The sequence below is a fragment of the Symsagittifera roscoffensis genome, chromosome 7 (genome assembly GCF_963678635.1).
Source record: "Symsagittifera roscoffensis chromosome 7, txSymRosc1.1, whole genome shotgun sequence".
Taxonomy (NCBI): domain Eukaryota; kingdom Metazoa; phylum Xenacoelomorpha; order Acoela; family Convolutidae; genus Symsagittifera; species Symsagittifera roscoffensis.
The window spans coordinates 29,966,521-29,989,222 of record NC_087068.1 but is presented as its reverse complement, the minus strand read 5'-3'; the positions used below and the strand labels follow the sequence as shown (position 1 = coordinate 29,989,222).

Below are 22,702 nucleotides of genomic sequence, written 5' to 3'. Positions count from 1 at the left end.
CATCAACCTTAACATTTCACACAAAAACACTCTAAAAAGATTTATATTCAAACAAATATTTTGAAATGACCTGAAATCTCTGAATGTAAAAAATAAAATTTAAAAAGGTTTATAGAAAATTCATAATTTTTCTAATTTTCAGGCAGTACCAAAAATTAACTTTAGCAGTTAGTTCAATTTATAAGTCAAAAAAAGTTGATATATCGATAAGGTGACTTAATGAATGTGAATATCGGCAAGTTTAGCCCTCTTCCGGTCGGCTTTTTTTCAATATTTTTTTAAACTTTATTTAAAAACAATTTGATAGTTTAACTAATGCTAAAGGATAAATCAGTTTTAAATTGTTGGATTTGCCGATAACGTGAGACTTATTTTAAAATTTTGCCAAAAAGTTAAAGTATGCCACTTGCATGAGTATGAGGTTTGACGACTTCACATTAAGCGGGTCAATACACAAATGCTGCTCTGATAACTTTTCTTCTGATAGATGCTTACATAACACAAACTGATAATTTGTGTATAACTTGTATAGCGGAGCCGAATTTCAAACAGAGGCGAAGTTGCTCTTCGCACATTTAAAATCGACTTTCGAACCGAACGAGGAAGCTAAAATCCGAAGATAGGCGGTAGCGAAAGCTTAAATAATAGAGTAAATTTAGTCCTAAGGTAGGTCTCTAACTTAGCACACTCACGAACCGATCTGAAGTTAAATTACGGTACTTGACTTTGGGTGATAAACCAAACCTAGGCCGTATGTCTCACTTATTGAGTGTCTCATTCGTGGAGAACTGCAGAAAACTTTCAATATCTTAATCCGTAACTAAGAAATGAGAGTGAAGGAACGTTTTGAGGGTATTTTCTATTATACGGTCCAAAACTGATCTTTCAGTTATTTTGAAAATTGCATCATTATTCTCAAATCTGATTGGTTGAAATTACTAACAACAGTTAACATCAAAAAAATCAGGGTTTTCATTAACAACAAAGCTCAATGTGGCATTTTGGTTCGTTAACAGAAAAGAATCTATTTTGACTCAACAATGAGGTCAATCGCGCTCATGAGTCAAAAGGTGACAACAAAATCATGATTATTGTACACGTGAAGTAACGGTTTTCTACATAGCTGCTTGTTGTTGTTAGCTGCTTGATTTATGTACGCTTTATTAAAAGCGTGATTCTGAGCAAACTAAACTTATCATCAACCACAAGTAAGACAATAAATTTAAGAATTTTATTGCAAACTTTTTTTTATTATAAACATTAGTTAAGTCAGATATGTTCAAAATATAGAAGTTAAAATCATTATACAGAATAAATTGTTCGAAAATCTTTCGTTTTTTGTTCCTTCAATTTAAACAGTTTGGGCAACCGGTGGAGGCTTGCTTGGCATGTCCCATACATTAGGCGGACACATAACTCTCGCCCAATTTCGATAGAAGCCTCGATTGTACCTGCTGAGCCATCTGTACGACAAAGGTTCTGTTCCATTCATTCTTGCCATCATTTTAGACTTGAAATACTTCTGCAGCCGCACCAATGATGTGTTGGTCGAAATGGAGTAGAACATTCTCAATAAAGGGTAGAATTGATAGATAGAGACTAACAAGCCGTACAGGGTTGTGCAGAAAACGTAGCGCATTCTGAAACAAAACAAAAACATTTCAAAGCAAACTGATGACCTGCTAAGGTGAAGACAGAGGCATCAATCCGTAAACACCCGCATGGTAACAAAAGTACACTTTTTACTATATTAACTTAGGCCAAAATTCCTCTTATGTGCCTCTTTACACACTCCTTTCAAATCCTTTCAATTATTGTCCAAAACGTTCATTGTCCAAAACGAGAAAAAAATTAGAAACATTTATAGCCTATAGCTGCCGAAACAGAACTAGCTGAAAGATATAACACCTTCGCACGTTAGATACCATTACTCTACGATATCATGGAAATGTCTTCACTTCTTGTTGTTTGTCCAGGATATTTATTTCAGTGTAGGTATTTAAGTTTATCGACCACCATGATTCAGATGATTTTAGATCCCATAATTTAAAGCCCACAAATATCTATTGTATTTCATTCATACTCGTCTGGCTGTTTGAATATTCCCTGGCAGTACCAACTCTCAGTGGGACAGATGGTGCTGAACACCATAAATGTATTGAACATGTTTCCAGACACCAATGCAATCAGTAGCAGTAGAAACCACCGCTTGTTCTTCAGACCCACACAGCAGTCCAGCCTAAATTCAAATTGAACAGGGATACACAATGCAAACAATAAATCATTTCTATAATTAAAACAGAGGCGAAATTGCACTTCGCATACACAAGCAAAATATGACCAATAACGCTACTGGGAAAAACTGAATGAGAAAAACTTTGAGTCTACGAATATTCATAAGTGACGCACGCCAATTATGAGTCTACATAATTGCTCGGTAACGCAAACCAATTATGAAGCATTAGCTGTACCAGCCAATTTGAAAAAAAAAATGCCTCAATTTATAGAGCTGACGCATTTTAGCTAGTATACGAAAAAGTTCATTTAAAAACATCCGATCCTGCCCAGGTTCGAACCCTCTTATTTTGTTGCTTGTCTCCTTCCCTACCTCTACGCTACAGATCCATGATACCTTGAAGCTTAAGTGCTATTTGTAATATAATAGTCTGTGTTAATATCCTAAGCATTGGCTGTACTTTATAGCTGGTTATTGATCAAAATGAACACATTTTGCCGCAACAATATTTGCGGCTTAGGTTGGAAAAAAAAGATAGTTCATTCTATAACACAAGCTTTGCTTGTGTAATGAGTGTTTTAAACGCTAAAAAATTTTAAATCACTAAAAACACAATAGGGATAGCCGGTTACTGTGCAGGGAGCATAGAATGTTCCTACCAGTAAAAAAAAATTAGAGTCGTTTTTTTCTCCCTCGTTTGATAAAAGTATATGAACGAATAACTGGAACTTAGGAATACTCCACAGTCATAAAAAATAGGCAAAAATTGTAGAAAAAAAAGACAAAGAAAACAAAATATTTCAAAAAAAAATCAAAAAATTTTTCTATTTATTTTTGCCGAATTTTTTTTTGAAATTTGGAAGTTTTTAATTTACAAATGGCGCTAAAAACTCCAAAAACAACTTAACTTGAGTAAAACTAAGTTTTCATGCCCGAAAGTAACCAAAAATAAGCTATTAATAGCCTGCTCGCTCGCATATTTTTGCTCTAAACTAGGCTAAATATTAAAAATTTTAAACCTGTTTTTATCGATAATGTGACAACTTTTTGGAAATTTTGAATCACGACTGAAATAACTTCAATTTTATATATCACTCAACTCTTTTTGATGATTTTTATTGGTAGCTGATTTTGCGTGCAAAACAAAAAAACACCCGAATACAAAGTTCTTCCCCATTTTTCAAATGGTCGGAACAACAAGCAGCGGATTTAGGGGCGTAATTATACTTGAGAACGTAGTCTTTCCCAAGTTCGCCCTAAAATACTACCAAATCCAACTTTGGCTAAACAACTTACACAGAGGTGGAGCGGAGCTTGCAACACTTGCGATACAATGCGAGTATATATCATTGCAAGCTGTCGAATAAAAATAATATGGCGGCATAAAACATCAGCAAGTCAAAAAGATGCCAATAAATACACAAAATTCAGACGTTGGTTTCGACTATGTTCAATTTCATGAAAACAGTTGCAAAGCACAATCACCGGCGTTAATTAAGTAATCTTTTAGTTTCGCTTACCAAGCGAGAACTAAGACAAGAAAACTTGGGAAACGACCGTTCAGCCAACACCAAAAAATGCTTTTAAGTTTCAAAACTCGAAGTTTTACACCCCACACCACCTAAACACATAAATTTACTTTTCGCCTTCAAACGACGCAAAATAGGGTGACTTAACTAATATAATGTAATCCGATACCATTTAGGCGGAGATGATAATTCAAACTAGCTGAGCTAGACTATAATTTCTTGTCTTAGGATTGGCTTCCAAGACGATATGAACATTTGCCACAACACTTGAGTTGCTTTTTGTCCGATAAAAAAATGTTTACAAACCCCGAGTAAACTTTTTCAATTCCCAGGGTAATCATATTGCCGTATTGACGATCCCTGGTTTTGGTAGGAGTTGTCAGAATTAGACAACATTTTGGAAAAAAAATTCGATTTTGAACGAAACGTGAAATCACTTCATATGACTCGTTTCATGTTCCAACTTATATTACCTGTCCACAAATGCGTAAAACAATTAATGAGTTTGAAAACTTTCAATGGTTGACCGCTTTCTTATATTTTTTTCGGCTTTTCATCTTTTTATGTGATTACACGCTCACTGAAACTTAAGCACGGAGCCGAGACGTGAATACTTTCATTGATGATTAGTTTCTGCAGTGTTTATCATGTTTAGCTGAACAACTCATTTTTACACTATTTAATATCTTGCTAATAACAGTTGCACTTCCAAAAGCACACATTGATTCAGCTCGTCCTAGTTTAAAAACAGCTGACAATCAACAGTCGATGTTAAAGTTCGAAAAAAATAAATTTGATACGCTTAACAACTGAGCAAAAACTCATCAAGTTGAGCATAGCTCTAAGGCAAGCCAAAACGTGAATTGTATCAACTGAGTAATTATGCGAAGAATGAGTATGGTATTTGAGAGCCAAAATCTAGTATATTATACCGCAGCGCCAAGCATTAGTGGCTTTGAAAACTAGAAGAACCGCGTCCAAAACAAACGTGCTAGCTTCAAAGACTATTTAAAAATTGGTAACCAACTACTTGAAATAGCACATTGATTTTAATCAAATCAAGCGACTTACAAGTTTTAGCGTGCGATCTTTAATTAACTCAGCTTTTTTTAGTAACTTGCACCACAAAGTATTACAGCATCAGAAACACCAGAACTATAAAGTTTCTACCAACTCATGGATAATAACGACGAAAACAACATAGCACTGGAGCCCCAGTCAGAAGCGCCAGCACAAAACAACTCTGAGGAGCAGGTAAGTGTTGAAACTCCTGTGGATGAAACACCAAATCCAGCTCTAGACATAGATAACAGCCCGGATCCCGATCTACCGGTAGAGCCAGCAGAACCTGGCAACAACGAAGAAGATACTGCACAAGTTGAGGCGACCGAATACGAACAGGAGCCAAGTCCTCCCGAGAAGATCACAGCAGTTGTCGCTCACGCGGAATCAACGCCGCCACCAGACTACAATGAACCGAATGTAGAACGAAGCTCCAAAGGCATCTCAATTTCAGAAGCTCCAAAGGCAGCTCAAAAACCAACTGAAGCTCCAAAGGCATCTAAAAAGCCAAAAAAGGCACACGAAGAGTCAAAACCAAAGGAGCCACACTCGGATCCTCCAAGTTTTGGATACACTAACAAAGGATACGCGGATGATAACCAAGCTGGGTCGAGCTCCGGTTCGAAAAGTGAGGAAGGTCCTTCATCTTCGTCGTCGTATCCGCAGAAGCTTCTAGACAAGACTAAGAATGTGTTCAAGAGCAAGGATGAAGAACCGACAGGAGGAAAGACCATAGTCGACATGTCGGAGGCTGCCGAGGCTCGAGAGCCTCGAGAGCAATATGACAATTTATTCCAGTACCTTTTGGCTTGCATTGGATTTGCTGTCGGCTTGGGTAAGTTTCATTATAATTTACTTAAGTATACTTTCAGAACTCGAAACTCGCCTATACTATACTAGGAACAAGAATCAACTTACTGCGTCATAACTTTTGTTTATCAGATCATCATTTTAGCAGCTTCTCAATTTCAGAAAAAAAACTTCCGGGACAGACTTTGTTAACAGCGGTTTTTAACTATTTCCATGTGTAGGAAACGTATGGCGATTCCCCAAAGTTGCCCTTGAAAATGGAGGTGGAGCCTTCATCATCCCTTGGATTATCGTCATCATAATCCAGGGAATCCCTCTGATGATGGTGGAACTGGTGGTTGGTCAGAGGTTTCGAGGTGGTCCCATGCACAGTTACGGACGCATGAACAAGTTCTGCTGGGGAATAGGACTGTCTATGGGTTTGGGCTCTCTCTACGTCTCACTATTCTACAACTCGATTCTCTCGTACGCCTTCATGTACTTTTTCAACTCATTCTCTAAAGACCTGCCTTGGCTGTCCTGTCCCACGAACAATTCTGATTGTACAAGCAACCCAGCTCAGTTCTACTTTGAAAATTCAATCGTCAACTCAGCACCAGATCTTGAGACCGGCAGCGGAGTTGTCTGGCCTCTTTACTTCGCTACTGTCGTCGCATGGTTTGTCGTATTTCTCGCCATGTTGGTCGGAGTCCAATCTGTCGGCAAGGTCATCTACTTCACCGCTTTGTATCCCTACCTCATGTTGACTATCCTATTCTTCATTGGTGTAACATCTGACGGTGCCGAGCATGGCCTCGAGTACCTGTTTGAGCCTGACTGGAGTAAACTCGGGGACTTCACTGTTTGGCAGGCCGCTAGTGAACAGGTCTTTTTCTCGGCTTCACTCGGCTTTGGAGGTCTGATTGCGATGGCATCCTACATGCCCGTGAAGAACAACACCTTCCGCGATTCGATTGTGATCATTGTGGTCAACAGCTTGACGTCTCTCTACGCAGCACTCGGCATCTTCTCAATCAAGGGTAAGGAGCTGTTCGACACATCTCATTGGAATAAAACAAAATATAACCAATCGAAGATAGGAAAAGAGTAATGAACGCAAGTAAACATTAAAAAAATCTCAACTTTCTAATTTCATAGAAAAAAAATAGATGCCCTTTAAGCTCTTTGATTTCCTAGAACGATTTATGATTGGCGCTTTTCGATAACATTATCCCAACTTGAGAAAACTGGATCAACAGGCAAAGTTTTTATTCCGCTGGAAATCTAAAAAGTAAACTATATTTTCGAAACTAGAAAACGTTCACGTTTATTTTGCGCCATTTCCACGTTCGTATTTGGAGAGTGCTTTTTAGGTCACTTTCAGCAGATGATTTTCAATTGAACTCAAAAAGTGCATTTATACCTAAGTCCATTCATTAATGCATCAATATGTATGAATGCTTATCTGTAGTTATTAGAGACTTTGAGGACTTTTTCCTGAAAAAAAAACGGGAAAAAAACAGCAATACCTACATAAGCGTTCATTACTCGTAATAGAATTTAGTCACAGGGCAGAACAAAAAACAAACTCTTAAGTCTTAAAAGAACGGACAAACTTTCATGTATAGCTCACAAGTGACTTTTTCGATGTGAACTAGTTTCAATTCTCGGCTTTATTCAGGTCACATGGCTAAGGACGAGTGGACCAAATGTCATAGCAACGAAACACCCAATTGCGACCCTAGTCTTACCATCCGCGATTACGTGAAACAAGACGATGCCTCTGCTGGCCTAGTATTCATCGCCATGGCCAAAGCTCTTGATCTGATCGACAACACTGAATACGGAGCCTCTGTTCTGTCTATGATGTTTTACCTCATGATCATTACTCTTGGCTTGGACTCTGCTTTCGGATCCCTAGAAGGATACCTGTCGATTCTTAAAGACTTAGGTGTAACCAAGAAATTCGGCTACAAATTGACTTTGTTTGCTTGCTGTTTCGCATCAGGACTGTTCGCAATGCTCTTCTCTTCCGTTCACGGCTCCTTCTTTATTGATATTTTTGACAAATACGGCAGTGTGTTGGTGTTGGTATTCATGGGTCTATTCGAATTCATTGCCGCCGGTTGGATCTACGGTTTCAACAACTTTGCTCGAGACTTCAAACTCCTAACCGACATGAAACTCCCTTGGCCTTTCATGATCCTTATCAAGTTCATTGGACCCTTGTCCATTCTAATAACACTCATCGGCCAATTTGTACTGGAGATTAAGGATGACAAGTTCCTCACATACCTCGATGACAATACCCCATATCCTTGGTGGGCGCAAATTATTGCCTTGCTGCTTTTCTTCAGTGCCGTCATTTGGTTCCCACTAGGAATCCTGATCACTTGCTATATCAACCGAGTGCGAAAGACATTTGGGTGGGGCGAAGTCGATTTCGACTATGAGGAGCTGATAAAAGATATCAAACCAAGCAAGAATCCACGCTGGCAGCAGATCATCTTTTCCCTCGACGAATACGACTACCCGGAAAACTTGGAGCTGCTATCAGACAACCCAAAACTCGTACGACGCTTCCCGAACAATGCAGCAGCTCTCGATATTAATACTGACACCAAATTTTAATTGTAAATATGCATTGGCAAAAATACAGCTACCAAAAAGGACATGAATGACTCAGACGCTCACCTAAATTTTATGACTACACTCGTTGTCTATTAACTCTAGTAAAAAAATTTCCATTATGAATAGAAAGTAACTTTCTCCGAGTTTTTCAACGCACGCATCAGTTATCAAATATATGGCAGATCTTCGGTAGAGAAATCAAAACATGCGATTGATTAACAGTTAAACGCTATACTGGAACCTGATCTAAACTCCTTTTTATTATTGGATAAATTAGATATTTTACCACTGTAAAATATTTAATATTAACCAATCATAATCCATCTAACTAACAACCCACTTATTTGTAAGTGCTGAAATTACTTGTAATTTCAGCACCAGAGAGATTTGAATTTAACTTAGAAAATAGTTACCTCTCCAAAAGAACTAAAGCAGTTGCAATAAGCTAGTATACTCTAGATCTATTGAGCCTAGCAGAGACTAGTTAAACACCCTGAGACTAGTAGATATAAGAGTAAGATTAGGATCGGTATTAGACTAAGAAGTTGCACGAATCTATCCGGCCGAAAATAAGATAGCGTGACGAGCAGACGGTGTACCCTATCCGAAATTACTCTATGAGTTAACCTCAAGGACCTAACTCAATACGTATCAGATTGATAGATTATGATGCAGCTCTAGATGCTAATAAATTGCCCATGCTATGTAGCAAAAATTCCAGCAAATATAAAGAAATCTTGTGCTAAGTTCGGCTTTAAACCTCCGACCAGTAGCTAAGGAGTCTTACGTCCTACTATCTGCGCCACCGTCGCTTAACAATAGCAAACACTAGTCCACAAAACATAAAACAGATGTTAAGAAATTTCCAATGCTACAGCTCGTGATTATAGCAATAGTGCCACCAAATGAGCGCTTTTATTTGCGAGTTAAGTTGGACAAAAAACAGTCATACTAATACACTACACTCGCTAGCTAGTATAATCAAATTGTAGCCCTTCCAGTCCTTCTTCTTCCAATTCAAAAAAATATATTTCACCACAGAGGCGAAGCTATACTCCGCAAGCACAAAAGACAAAACAGCAAGAAGTAGCTTCTCTTCGAAGTAGCGAAGAAAAAAAGAGAAAAAGCCAAGAACTCAAAAACATTTATAAGTTTTGAAAAACAAATACCCTCTACAGAAACTGAACCACAGACTCGACAATGTAACTCAACAGTCCTACGCAATTGTGCTACTGGAACTGTGTCACGTGAATTTCAGTTGAACGCTATTTAAAAATATATAATATTAGGCAAAAAAGTGGATGTTGAACTTGAGTAATTTTTCAACAAAGCAGGTACTCGTACCAGAAACAATGATGGTCTAGTTCGTACACACATCTGTCGCATGTTCTACAGTGCACAGACAGAGGAGGCACTAGCATCTTACACACTGTACAGTAGAACCAATCACACTTCAGCACGGGCCAGTACACCCCACAGCCAGTCTCTAGGTCATCTGCCTCCATTTCAGGTACCTCGGCCATGGAGCTAGGGTCCACTTTCTGGGATCCAGGAGGCAGTTTGGAAGTAGTTGAGGAGTCGTTTTCAGCTAAGAACTGCGGATTCAACCTTGAATAAAAGCACAATGAGTTATGACCGTAAGTAGTAATTATCTCTGAATAGTTAAGTTTCAGATAAATTACATCGTCTGTTTGTCACGCTATCTTTTTTATGCCGGATTGCTTGGTTTCAAATTAACTTCCAATTTACCAGTTTTTCCTGCAGATCTATTTGGACCAGGAAGTCAAGGAGATGTCACCCGACAGATCGAAAGATCTCACAAATTGGTGCTTCATCAAATTATAAATAAATCGATCTTTGATTGCAACATACCGATTTGAAATAAATAATAATGATTATTATTCCCAGGAGTAAGATCAAAATTAGCCTAATTCTGATCTTAACCCTACTCTTCGTTTCCTGATCTCAATAGACATGCAGGAAACCCTGGTAAAAGCGAAGTTAGGTTTTAAACCAATTTTGAATCAAAATTATTCACTAACAATAATTAGGGTGTACTTATGGATCAAGATTGATTAGTATTTATATTTTATAGTTCAACATCTAAATATCAATTATACAAGTCAGAAGCTAAGTAAAAAAGAGAGAACGAATCAAATCTCAATGCTTTTTGAAGTTGTTCATATTGTCTGATTTTTTAATGATTATATTTCATCAAACAGCCAAATGTGAAACAGATGACTTTGAACATAGATGTTGTTTTCTCCGAATATGGATGATTCAGAATTGCTCAGGGACGGATCTAGGATTCTCTCGAGTGGTGGGGTGGACAGATTTTCAAAACATCTCGAAAACTTGTCAACCTTTTTTTAGGTCGACCAAATTGATTTTCCGAGCTTTCCCCAAGCACTTAAGAGACCCTGCTTTGGCCAAAATTTTTGTGCTACGAGCAAATTAAAAAACAGGCCAAAAAATCTGTTTTAACTTCCGTTTTAACCAAAAATCGCGTTTTTTCGTCGTGCTCACCCGAAGCTTAGGCGCCGAATCTGCGCTTCACAACACTTACGAACAAATTTCTACGTAACATTGGAACAGTAACGGAAAACTGCTCGAACTAAACACATATTGACAGACCTGCTCGATAAGTATCGAAAAAAGTGCCACATCCGCGTAAATCGAAGACTTAGCCAACTGATAGTTGGAAAAGAGTAATGAACGCATGGAATAGAAAAAAAAATTGAATTGTCTTTAAAAAAATTCAACTTCCGAACTTAAAAGAAAAAACATGTGCCCTTAAAACTCTTTGAATTCCACTAAAAATTTGATCCAAATTTGAGAAAACTGGAGCAATAGGTAAATTCTTATTTTGTTGGGAAATCTGATAAATAAATTCCATTGGAAGTCAATCACGTTTATCGCGACTTTTAATTTTTTGCTGTTCAACAGTGGAGTTTGCCCTACTTTCAACAAAAGAAATGAACTGAGCTTCAGAAATCAAAAATCAAGCCGCGAAAAATCAAAATTAAGTGTGAACAAGACTTTTTCCTGAAAAAAAAAACAGAAAAAAAAATCACCAAGACAAGACCTATCTACGAGTACTCACTACTTTCATTACTCATGAAAAAGTAACAAATTATAACAACAAGGAACGACAATATATCGGGGAAAACTTAAGAACTACAAAGCAATAAAATCATCGAAAAAATATCAGCCCATGTGAAACTTAACACAACTAGCAATATTGCACAAAAGCGACAACTCTGTGTAACCATGATCCTATCGTATTACAACACTCGTGCCAATTTGGGTCATAGACCAAATTCGTATTTTTATAAAACAATTTTCTTATTTCAAAAAAGTGACTAATTTTCATGTTTAAATTTTCTTAATTTGTTATGAAGGGCTTAAGAGAGTGATTCAGACTCGCAAAAATCTCTCGTTTGGTCGTTATATTAATAACAAGAATTAATATAATAAAACTATTGACAAACTAAGCCGACGGAATTGAAGCCGACCGATCTCGGTATGCCAAACTATATACTAATAAGCAAGGTTTGTGCTAAACAAATAAACCGAAAAAAAACTATTAGCTGAAAAAACTACTTCAGGCTTGGTTGGTCTTTGTTTTACAAATGAAATGGCTAAATGAAAAAAACAATGGGTTAGAATCTGATGAGAAAAAAATCAAACATCAAATAAAGAAAAAAGCTTGGTTGGTCTTTGTTTTTCAAATGAAATGGCTAAATGAAAAAATTACTGGGTTAGAATCTGACGAGAAAAAAAATCAAACATCAAATATAGAAAAACTCAAAAAAAATGACCAAAAAAATCTAAAATAACTAATGAAATATTTAATCTGCCTCAAAAAGAATACCTAAAGTACAGCCGATCGTAGAATCAAAAACAACAAAGGTTTGACCCAATTTTGTTACTTGAACCGAGAAAAACAACAAAAATTACAAAAAAAAATCATTTTTTTTCACAATTTAAAAAGTCTAAGAGGTTGATTGAAACTTTCAACAATTTCTTTTAAAGACTTCAATTACTCTCATATAAAACCATAGAAAGTTATTCTAAAAAAAGCTTTGAGAAAATTCCGACAGAATTGAAGCTATGAATCAAGTACAAAAACGTATCAACCAAATTAATCATGTACAAAAACTTCAAGAATATTGAAACTTCGCGTCACTAAGAATAGGAGTAAATTCATTGTGAAAAAAAATACCAGATTCTTCACAAATAAGGAAAATTTCGATACCAATAATTTTTTTGTTCATCTGGCAAAAACCCAATTAAACCAAATTAGCGTCTATAAAGAACTCTTACGCTACGTCCTCAAAAAAATGTAATAGAGCGGTCTATCAATTTTAACGATCTATTATATAATTAAATGCGGGCTTCACTATCTTGCCATGTTTAAACTTTTTTAACGTAATATTTTTGCATGTTTAACGAAAGAATTTTTTCACGTTTAAGATATATCGTACATTGCAATGGTTAAGAATTTTTTTTGTTTTTCAAGTTTGATGTCAAGGATTATTTCATCAATTTTGAAATTAGCAACCCAATGGTGCGATGAAATAATGATTCCCCAGGGGTTGCGAATTGGGCCTCCATATAAGAATAACCAAATCCTTTTAGTTTGCGATATACGGCAATTTTCGAGATTTTTCAAAAATATCTAGAAAACTTGAACTGTTAAAATTTCACAAAATTTGAAAATCTCAACCCAGTAGTTGGAAGCTCACAGGGTACTCTCAGGATTGCGCATCTTGCTCCCGAATCTGACTTCTCAAATCCTTGTAGTTTTCAAGATTTGACGTTTTTTATGATTTTTCTTCAAAAACTTTCAAAATACTTAGATTTAAAAGTATTCAAAAATTTTGATGGTCTCCATCCCGTAGTTGAAAGCTCTTAGGGTACCCCGAGGGGTTGTGAGTCTTGCGTGCTCAAATCCAAATAGTTTTCGAGATATGAAATTTTCGAGATATGAAATAGTTTTCGAGATATGAAATCCAAATAGTTTTCGAGATATGAAGTTTTCGAGATATGAAATTTCCAACATTTGAAGAGACGCTCTTTCAGGGTAGTACCAGATGTTGCGAGTTTTGCCTTTGAATATGACTGCTCAAATCCTTGCTGTTTTGGAGAAATGACGTTTTTGAGATTTTATCAAAAACAATTTAAATTTTTTTCTTCAAAATTTGAGACGCCCATTTTTGTAGTCGGGGCTGTCAGAGTAATCTCAGGGTTTCAGTGGTTGCGAATCTTGCCTCCAAATATGACTGCTCAAATCCTTGTAGTTTCGAAGATATGACGTGTTTTATGATTTCTTTAATTCTTCGGAAAACTTCTTCAGACTTTAAAAATTCAAAAACTTGAAATTCTCAACATTGTAGTTTCGTACTTGGAAGGCGCTCTCACGAGCTGCAAGTTGCAAATCTTGCGTCTAAATTCGACTGCTCAAGTACTCTTACTTTCCGAGATGTGACGTTTGTTATGTCTTTCTTGTAAATTGTTCAAAGAACTAAGTTCACATCTCTATATTGAGGCTCTTCAATTGAACTTCCAGGAGTTGCTACTTTTGCCTCTAAAAATTCGGCACATATCCTTGTAGTTTTCGAGACATGACGTTTTTTATGGTTTTTCAAAAATTAAGTAAAAAAACTTAAATAAAAATTTTTACAAAATTTGAAATTACTATTCCTGTAATTGGGTGCTGTCAGTACACTCAAAGGATGCAGATCTCATTTCCAATGTATGCGATTTTTTATAATTTTTTAAGAACTCGAAGCACCGGAGGTGCGCTACACGCTAGTTTGAACATTAAGTTCTCGGGTATCGTTTTACAGCTGTTTTCTTTGTGAAGTTATGTTGATGAATTTAATCACCAAATTCAAGCCTTGAGGGATATTTCCAAAAAAAATACAACAAAAATAAAACTTATGACCGTTGGTAAAGATTCGATGTACGCAAGGAAACAGTAAAGAAAAATTGACCTATTTTTTAAACAAATTCAATTTTAAAAATTAAATGACGTTTAGCTCATCGAAGTTGAAATAGACTTTATTACTGAGTAATTTATTATTGACATTTTTGATTAAATTAAAGCAAATTGAGAAAACGCGATCAATAGGTGAAGTTTTTATTCAATTGGAAAATCTGAAAATTAAATTCCACTTTCGAAAATTGAAGTCGATCACGTGTTCCGTGAACTGTACCTTTCGTAATTGGAAAGCGCAACTTACCTTTTCGCAGATGAAACTGAATTGAACTCAAAAAAGGGAAACATAACTAAAAGCATTCATAAATGCATTAATATGCATGAATGCACTTCTGTAAAACTTTAAAGAATTTTAAGCCTTTTCCTGAAAAAAAAAACAGGAAACCATCTACGTTCATTGTCTCACGTCCTCAAATCTTAATCAAGAAAACTAAATCGACTGTTAATCAAGAAGACTTTTCAAGGAAAACTTCGGTCAACTATGTCGACAAAATTTTGGCACACAATTCTTTAGCCAAAAAAAAGTATTGCAAAAAAGGCCTCTTTGGCTCCCCGAAATTTTAAATTTCATTGAGGTTTCACATGTTACGACCCCTGAAATCATGATCTTCCAAAACGCCTCAAATTGGCTCCAAAAATGAAATAAGTTAAAGAAAAAGTAAAAACAATCTTTAAAAACAAAATATATGCCAAGAACCGAAACCAAACCCCCAAACTGGAGATTACGAGTCTGACGTCATCACATCTCAAATTTAACAAAAAAAAACTAGCCACCAGTAAGGTGAATAATTATATGCTATTAGTTTGTCCAAGCTGTGTAGCAACTAGCATCAAAATTAGCTTTATTTTATGCGAGTTACACCTTGGGAAAACTGTAAGCCCGTAAAATAACATAAGACTCGCAAACTCGTTTGGGTAAATTCACAATAGCAATAGTTAATTTGTTCACCAATCAAAGTTTCGCTGCAATGTAAAAATTCCATAATAGTTTTTCAAAAACGAAATTTAATATTTTAGGGGAGGCGAGTGCAGAAGAGCTATAATAATTGTAAAATCATCCATAAACGCTTACCAGCTCTAGTAGTAATTCTTGTACTCTCTACATCAATAAAATTGGAGCAGTAATTCAGTCACGTGCCGAAATAAAACATAGCCAATAGACAGTTGAAAAGAGACAACGAACACAAGGAAATAGAAAAAAAACACTGATTATTTTTATTGTAAAAATTTCAAAAATATGTATGACTTTGAAGCTTGTTGACTTTCAAATATAAGTTATGGTCGAAAATTTTAAATATAAACTTGACCCAAAATGAAAAAAGGGTCAAAGCCAGATTTTCTATTCCGCTTAGAAATCTGAAAACAAGACGTTCGAAACTAGAAGTCGATCACGTTTTTCGTGACTTTTACAGTTTTCTGTTTGATAGTGGAGTTTGCCTTTTTTTAACAAAAGAAATGAACGTACTTTAACAAAAAATCCAAAATCAAAGCGCGAAAAATCAAATCTAGGCGTGAACAATTTCTTAGACTTTATAAAAAACCACCAAGACCTATATGTCTTCACTGCGTTCATTGTCTCTTAACAAGCGCTTATAAAGATAAGTTGTTCATTGGACAAAAGGTCGACGACCGATTTCACGACCCTCGTCTATCGTAAATGTAAAAAAAAAGAAACTTCTGAAAGATGGAGTGCAGAAAAATGATCGACAAGTGTATTTTTGTCACTATTTTTACTGAAGAAAACTTACTTGTAGAACTCTTTCATAGGCTGAATCTCTTCAGTGGCTCCTGTCACTTCATCCACTTTAATGTAAGTGTCCTCCGCCTGTAATTCACTGCCGTTGATCTGCACCTCACACTGATTAATGTAGGTGATCTTCTCCTGTTCTTCCCCACTGCGGATGGGAACGAAACCAGGACCTGTTCAATACAGAACAGAACAGAGTTATAGGCCAATTATTTGCATTGCTTTCTAAGCCCTCCACTTTATGCTTGGACGAAAACTCGTAACACGCCGCAATTCTTCGCGGCTAAAACTAGTGATTCTTAACAAGGCATTGGCAAGTAGTCACAAGCCTCTGCGTTCACATTCGGCAAGCATGAATCACTGTTAGCCACTTAATTCATTGTTAAGAAGCGTCGTCTGTTATGAGTTATCACCTTTTAAGAAATGTCGTCTCACGTTTTCTAATTAAACGACTGCGGTACAATTAGAGAATTGGATCTCATACATAAAAAAGCAAGTAAGAAAAGTTTGTCCAGCGAATTTAGAGAAAAGATCGAAAGCAAACATTTTAGGGATCCACACCAACCATCAAACAAATCGCACATACCCGGGTTGACCTCCATAGACCTAAATTGCTAATCATACAAATCCATAAACAGTCTATGAAAAAATACTAGTCATAAGAATTTTTTTTCGTTTTGCTAAAATAGTGTCATCGAATTTTCAGGAACTTTTTTCTTGTTTTGGCATAAAAGTTGGTATATCGTCATAAATCAGGGGCGGATTTAGAGGAAGGGGCGGACGCCCATCTTCCGACCCAAAAGGTCCCCTTTGTACTATTTTTGAGATATCCATTTTTGGCTAACGGACCCTAATAATTTTCAAAATTGAATAAGTTTGAGGGGAAAGCGTGCGCTGAAAAAACGCGATTTTTTTTGTTAACCTCTTCTAAAAAGTGCCTAAAAACGCTTTTTTGGACTGTTTTTTTCTTTTAAATTATGCCTACGGCGTAGCAAATTTGGCCGAAACATGGTCGTTGTAGTGCTTTGGGAGAGCTGGGAAAAGTTGGACGACCTATAAAAAATTTATAGATCCGCCCCTGTCACCCCACCCCCCTCGAGAAAATCCTAGATCCGCCCCTGTCACAAATAAAAAAGAAAAAAATGGAGAACTATGGAAACTGTATGACTAGCATTTTTTTGATGAGGTAGTTTCGAAGCAGTACCCCCCAAAAAAAATCAACAGCAAATTGAATCTTTCTACTAAAACAAAACTTTTTTTGTATTCAAAATTTAATTTGTTTTGTATGCATAACAGTCCTGGAAATACACAAAAGTTAGATTTTTCCGTTTCTCTGAATAGCTTTTTCAAAAACGCTTAAAACGCCTATTTTTTCTGTATATAATATTTATGTATGCCTTGATCAATGCCCGATTAATTTTAAATTCAAATTTTAAAAAAGATCGTCTTAAAAATTTTTGCCTAAATTTTAAAGTTTGATACTTTCATTATATGATTTGTCTAAAATAATTCGATTCAGATATTTTGAAAACACAAACCATAAATGGAAAAATAAACAAAAAAACTTTTTTCATGTCAAAGAAAGTGATAAAAACAGCGAAAAAGGACAAAAAATATACCTGGAAAAAAATTGTCTAAAATAATTCAATTCAGATATTTTCCAATGCATTGTAAATGCAAGATGATCAAAAATTTGGTGAATATTCTTTTGAGTAGTCTTTGGTGAAAGTCTTTGTCACTTGTCTTCGGTTACGAACAAAACCACAAAAACTTGAATAACTTAACTTTTTAGAATGCTAGTCATACAATTTTCATAATTGAAAATCACTAATCATTGACCTTTCATGCAAATTTTCTGTACTTCTGAAATTGCATGAAAAGAGTATGATTGGCCTTTTTCCATATATGAAAATGGTATGACTAGCAGTTTTGGTCAACCCGGGTTGCTCTCAACAAATATCTTTATCTCAATGTTTTCTCTCTGCCTGCTTCCATCGTTACCAACCGATATTGTTTTACATAAAATTTGCGAATGTGTCACATCATAGATTGTTCCTCCACATTAATCGCTCCCAGATAAATTGATACTGTTTTGGTGACACAGTGTGCTAATTAAGTCTACTACAAGGCAGTGTTAATCACTGAAGGCATTTATGGTAATTTACATAAGTTATGGTTGCCCGAGTATAATTTGAATTTTCGTTTGCCAGCTCTACAAAACAAATGAAGTTTCATGAAATGCTATACCAGATTGAAGGTGAAAAAACCTTCGTGCAAAACCTTCGCGTTAAGTAGTTCATAGCGTGGATATGTTGGAAGCGAAGATGCAGAGCTGCATACTTTCCATAAGAAAGGAGCAGACTTCAAGAGTGAACAGAACAGAATAACTGTACTTACGAACTGCAAATTAAAAAAAAGTATCAACCAGATGAAAATGGTCAAAAGTATACCTGAAACATTTCGGATAGACAAAAAACTCGTCAAACGTTATTTAGCCAGGGCTGCCATATTGTTAATCAAAACGTTTTTAACGTGTTAATTAGATGAAAAAAAAACACATTAAAAACAAAATTGAGTTTTAAAATCACTCAGTGAGTTGTTTAAAGAGAAACCCTAGCTTTCCAGCCTTCTCGACACCCAAAAAACTTTTCCATAGGTGAGTCTAAGAATTGAGGAACACCGCTCTAATCTAGCTCTGGAGGAAATAGCAAAGGCCTAGTCGCCTAATTTTTTCGATGAAATATGAAAAAACGACTGCATTTGAATTGAAAGCTAGAATTTTTTAAAACGTTGTGTTAATAATATGTTAAATTTAGGTCTGTTAGAAACACCTTGTTATTAACATGACAACCCTGTACTTAGCCCAAAAAAATCTCAAAATGCAAGCAACAATCAATTGTCAGTTCGTTATTTCCAAATAAGAATGTATTTTAACAACTTACTCATGATAAAACTTACTATTCAAACCAGGTTTGGCTACACACTTTCTACGACTACTGCCCTTTTGTTTTATCAAGTCAACAGGAAACACACTTCTCTAACCTGCGAGAGTTAGTACATATGAGAGTATGAAGAAGCAAATGGAAACGTGTTGAATTGCCAGCCATGTCTGAGGAATGTTGTGCATAGGGTAGAGATACCAGAGGTACAGCAAATAAGTGTACACTAAGTATGCCCAGATGAAACAACCCACGACTGTGTTCTTCTGCTTGCGCGAGAACATAAACTGCGAGTAGAGAGCGATCCTGGAAAAAAGTAGATTTTACATAACTTCTTAGATTCTAAAACGTGGAAGAAACTGTTGTAACTCTTATGATCGCCATCCATGTCAATAAATAGTTCGCTTATTTCTATTGATGGTTGGGTTCCTTACACTACTACGCAGAGAAAATATCAATAAAAAGCCTTCTGGAACATATTTTGGTCACTCAGAACATTATCAAGCAATTTAAAATAAAAAAATTCATAAAGCAAGACACCAATGATAATTATCTCAGTTTTGTCTCATTTTAGTACTGTGTACTGAAAATTCACCCGTAGAGAAGAACTAGGAAGCTGAAGGCGCAGATGAAGGCACCGTATGAACCACAGTAGACCAGGAGGGGATAGACCACAAAGGGCAGAGCATGTCTCCACGTGAGCCTGACAGCCCCTCCTGGCGAAGGAATCCGCATGCGGTCCAGCATCACTGCGGATAACTTGTAGAACCGACTCACTGGAATTGTCTCACATCTTAGACACCTGAACAAACAATTTCACTACTTCTAAGACTACTAAATGATCTATTGTACGCTTTTCACACCAAAAAGTTATAACATCAAGCTAATTCCGTAAAAGGGCATTTTTTTGAAGTTGAAAATATAACATCCTGATTTTGAACTTCAAAAAGAGACTAATGTGAATAAACACAATTTTTGTCAAACCATTCAAAAAGAGAGGAATAGTTAATACTGAACAGCGTAATGCGATTAGTTTAACCGTGGCAAATTATCCCTCACAAAAAATTGAATGAAACTAATCGGTCGTATTAATTTAAAACAATTCACATGCAAAACTTTTCATTACCTTGACTTTGTCTAATTGACCTTGCCTGTTCATTTGAACGAAATATTGTAATGTTTTGAAATGTTTGTGTTTATGTGTTCAGAAAAATGGGCAAAAGCTGACAACCGCGATCGATCAGACATGCTAGTTTTGTTGAGGTTCGGTCAAAACAAATCATTTAGTCCCGGAAAATTATGTCGCTATGATTTCAAATAATTCACACATCACAGAGGTCACAGATAGAAAACAACCACCTTCTAATACTTTTTTGAAATTTTCATCAGTTAAACTTGATGAAAAAAGTTCTAAACAACAAAAAACAGCCTTTTAACGAATTTTTTCTTGTTTTGAAAAACATTGCGATAGTGAAGGAAAATTCCATAAACTCAAATAATCTAACACTGCTTACAAAAACTATTGAAAAGCACCAAAATCGATAAAAAAATTTTTAAAAATTTAAAAAAAAAAACTAGTTTGAAGACTCAATAACACACAATTTCAAAACGGCAAATATTCTAAGCTGCAAACTTACAAGACAAGGCTATTTCGTTGACAAAAAAATTTTTTAAACAAAAAAAAACACAATATTACACCTAAAAAAACTATCCTTTATTCTTTTCAATTTTCTTTCCGATTTATTAGTGAAATTTCATGTAAAACGTCATTAGCCAATCTTAATGCTAGAACACCACCACGTCAATCGAATCTTCCAGTATAAGTTTTTAAAGACGGCTGCAAGGAAATATATCCACACTCAATTTTCTAGATAAATAAATACATAGAACAAAATATGTTTCCGATGAAACTCGAAAAAGGCTTGGTTACTCCAATATACAAAAAAACTCAGAACTAGCAAAACTAAAACTAATTCCAAAAACAGGCGCATTATCAAATGTTTTTAAAACACTTGAACAAATAAATGAAAATCTGTTTAACAATAACTAACTAAGCAATACACACTAGGGTTTTAGATTGTCATACTCTGCTATGCAATACTTAACTGTACTGAATTTTTCCGAAAATGTATGGATGAAAGCAGATAGGTGGCCTTAGCCTTCTCAGAGCTTTCATAAGTTTTTGACTCAACCAATGACGAATTTCTTCAAACTAAATAAAGAGTCTCGGTTTATCAGATTCGGCTATTGAGATTACTTTTGACTTCAGCAACAGTCAAAAGACTAAAATGAACAATTCAGAGTCAGACTTGGTCTCACTCCAGCAAGGTGTGCATCAAGCTACAGTCTCAGGAACTTTATTTTTCAACATAAAAGCTCTAAAAGAACAATTACCCAAAAATTTCAAAGCAGTTCAATCTGCAGATGATACTTTAAATTTCTGCGATCATCAAAAAATTTTACTCAACAGCATCTGCTAGAATTTTGTCAAAAACTTTCGCATTATTCTACACACAGGCGGAGCCGAGCTTCGCATCACTTGTGATACAAAAAAAAATATGACTATGATTAGCAGCAAATGAAAACACAAACCATAAATGGAAAAATAAACAAAAAAAAACTTTTTTCATGTCAAAGAAAGTAATAAAAACAGCGAAAAAGGACAAAAAATATACCTGGAAAAAAATTACCTGCACCAGTAGACAATAACAAAGAGCTTTTGAAAAAGCTAAGAAGAAACCACACTAGATTTTCAGTTTCAAAAAAGAAAACGTCCCGCCTGAAATCGAATTCCGGGATTTTTAGTCTTGAGCATAAGTGTTACCACTGCAATAAATGCACAGAACACTCTTGAAATTAATACAGAAAATAACTTCCAAAAAACTGTAAGGAAAAGGATAAAAAAAAGAGCAGCTTTTCTTAGAGCTCAATTTTTTGCACCAACCCGGAACAAATATGTGTTTTAAAAGTTGAGCGGACAAAGAAAGCAGACTAAAAGAAATCCCCTAAAGAATTTTTTGTTGAGCGGACAATTTTTCGCTTACAAAAAATCAGGATCTAGCCAGATTCGAACCCATGACTTTTGACTTCATAGGCATGTGCGTCACCTCTTCACCGCATGCGCGAAATAACGTCTAACTTTCGATTTCAAGTGAACCAAAGGTAAAACGATTCAAGTGATTCTGTTAATCTAACTTTTAACCCGAAAACAAGTATAATCCAGTTCGCTACAAGAAATCACCTAAAATTAAAAACCGACAAATTGAGCTGATAATTCTAGCAGGAAGCAATGCAGAAGTGAAAATACTAAACCAAATGTACAACTAGATGAAATAATTTCCATCTTACGTTCCAGGGCGAAGAGAAAAACATATTGGTAATTAGCCATCTTCAAAGCCATCAAAAGTCATCAGCCGAATAACAAAACATATAATAGTATCACTCGAAAAGCAGCTTAGCTGGGCAATAAGACCTGCTGCAATAGAAAGAAACCCGATTTTTCGTCTGATCCAAAATTTAATACCATATCACGTCCAGTATCGTTCTTCCTCGTTTGGAAAATTGTACGTTTTCTCCGGAGACAAAAACACAATCTTCTTCCAGCTTCTACAAGGATCAAATACCAAAACAGTTATAGTCAAGAGAACAAAACCAAAAGAGTTGTATTTCCAGGAACCATTTTACAATCACTACATCGAAAACTGCAAATGGAATCAAAATCAAGACCATCACCCTTCAACTTTTTTTTCGTGAAAAAAAATCAAT

The 22,702-nt window shown here is 35.7% G+C and overlaps 2 protein-coding genes across 4 annotated transcripts in view; one reads left to right on the top strand and one right to left on the bottom strand.

Moving 5' to 3' along the window:
• Positions 1-1,217: 1,217 nt before the first annotated feature.
• The window catches only part of LOC134852167 (palmitoyltransferase ZDHHC23-B-like), a 94,144-nt gene continuing 72,659 nt past the window's right edge, over positions 1,218-22,702 (bottom strand). For all 3 annotated transcript variants that reach the window (XM_063868476.1, XM_063868477.1, XM_063868478.1), the window contains exons 3-8: positions 19,533-19,739; positions 19,041-19,243; positions 16,000-16,171; positions 9,592-9,855; positions 2,084-2,239; positions 1,218-1,640 (exon numbers count right to left, since the gene is read on the bottom strand). In XM_063868476.1, coding sequence (XP_063724546.1) covers positions 1,352-1,640; positions 2,084-2,239; positions 9,592-9,855; positions 16,000-16,171; positions 19,041-19,243; positions 19,533-19,739 — 1,291 coding nt within the window. In that variant the 3' untranslated portion in view covers positions 1,218-1,351. The remainder of the gene's footprint in view (positions 1,641-2,083; positions 2,240-9,591; positions 9,856-15,999; positions 16,172-19,040; positions 19,244-19,532; positions 19,740-22,702) is intronic.
• Positions 4,703-8,390, top strand: LOC134852165 (sodium-dependent neutral amino acid transporter B(0)AT3-like). Its single transcript, XM_063868475.1, has 3 exons — positions 4,703-5,662; positions 5,859-6,656; positions 7,298-8,390. Exons 1-3 carry the CDS (start codon positions 4,942-4,944, stop codon positions 8,245-8,247), a joined length of 2,469 nt encoding a protein of 822 aa, XP_063724545.1. The 5' UTR covers positions 4,703-4,941; the 3' UTR covers positions 8,248-8,390.

Coding starts and splice junctions, on each gene's coding strand:
- LOC134852165 (XM_063868475.1), top strand. CDS start 4,942: ATGGATAATAACGACGAAAACAACATAGCACTGGAGCCCCAGTCAGAA. Junction 5,663..5,858: donor TGGATTTGCTGTCGGCTTGG/GTAAGTTTCATT, acceptor TTCCATGTGTAG/GAAACGTATGGCGATTCCCC. Junction 6,657..7,297: donor CGGCATCTTCTCAATCAAGG/GTAAGGAGCTGT, acceptor GGCTTTATTCAG/GTCACATGGCTAAGGACGAG.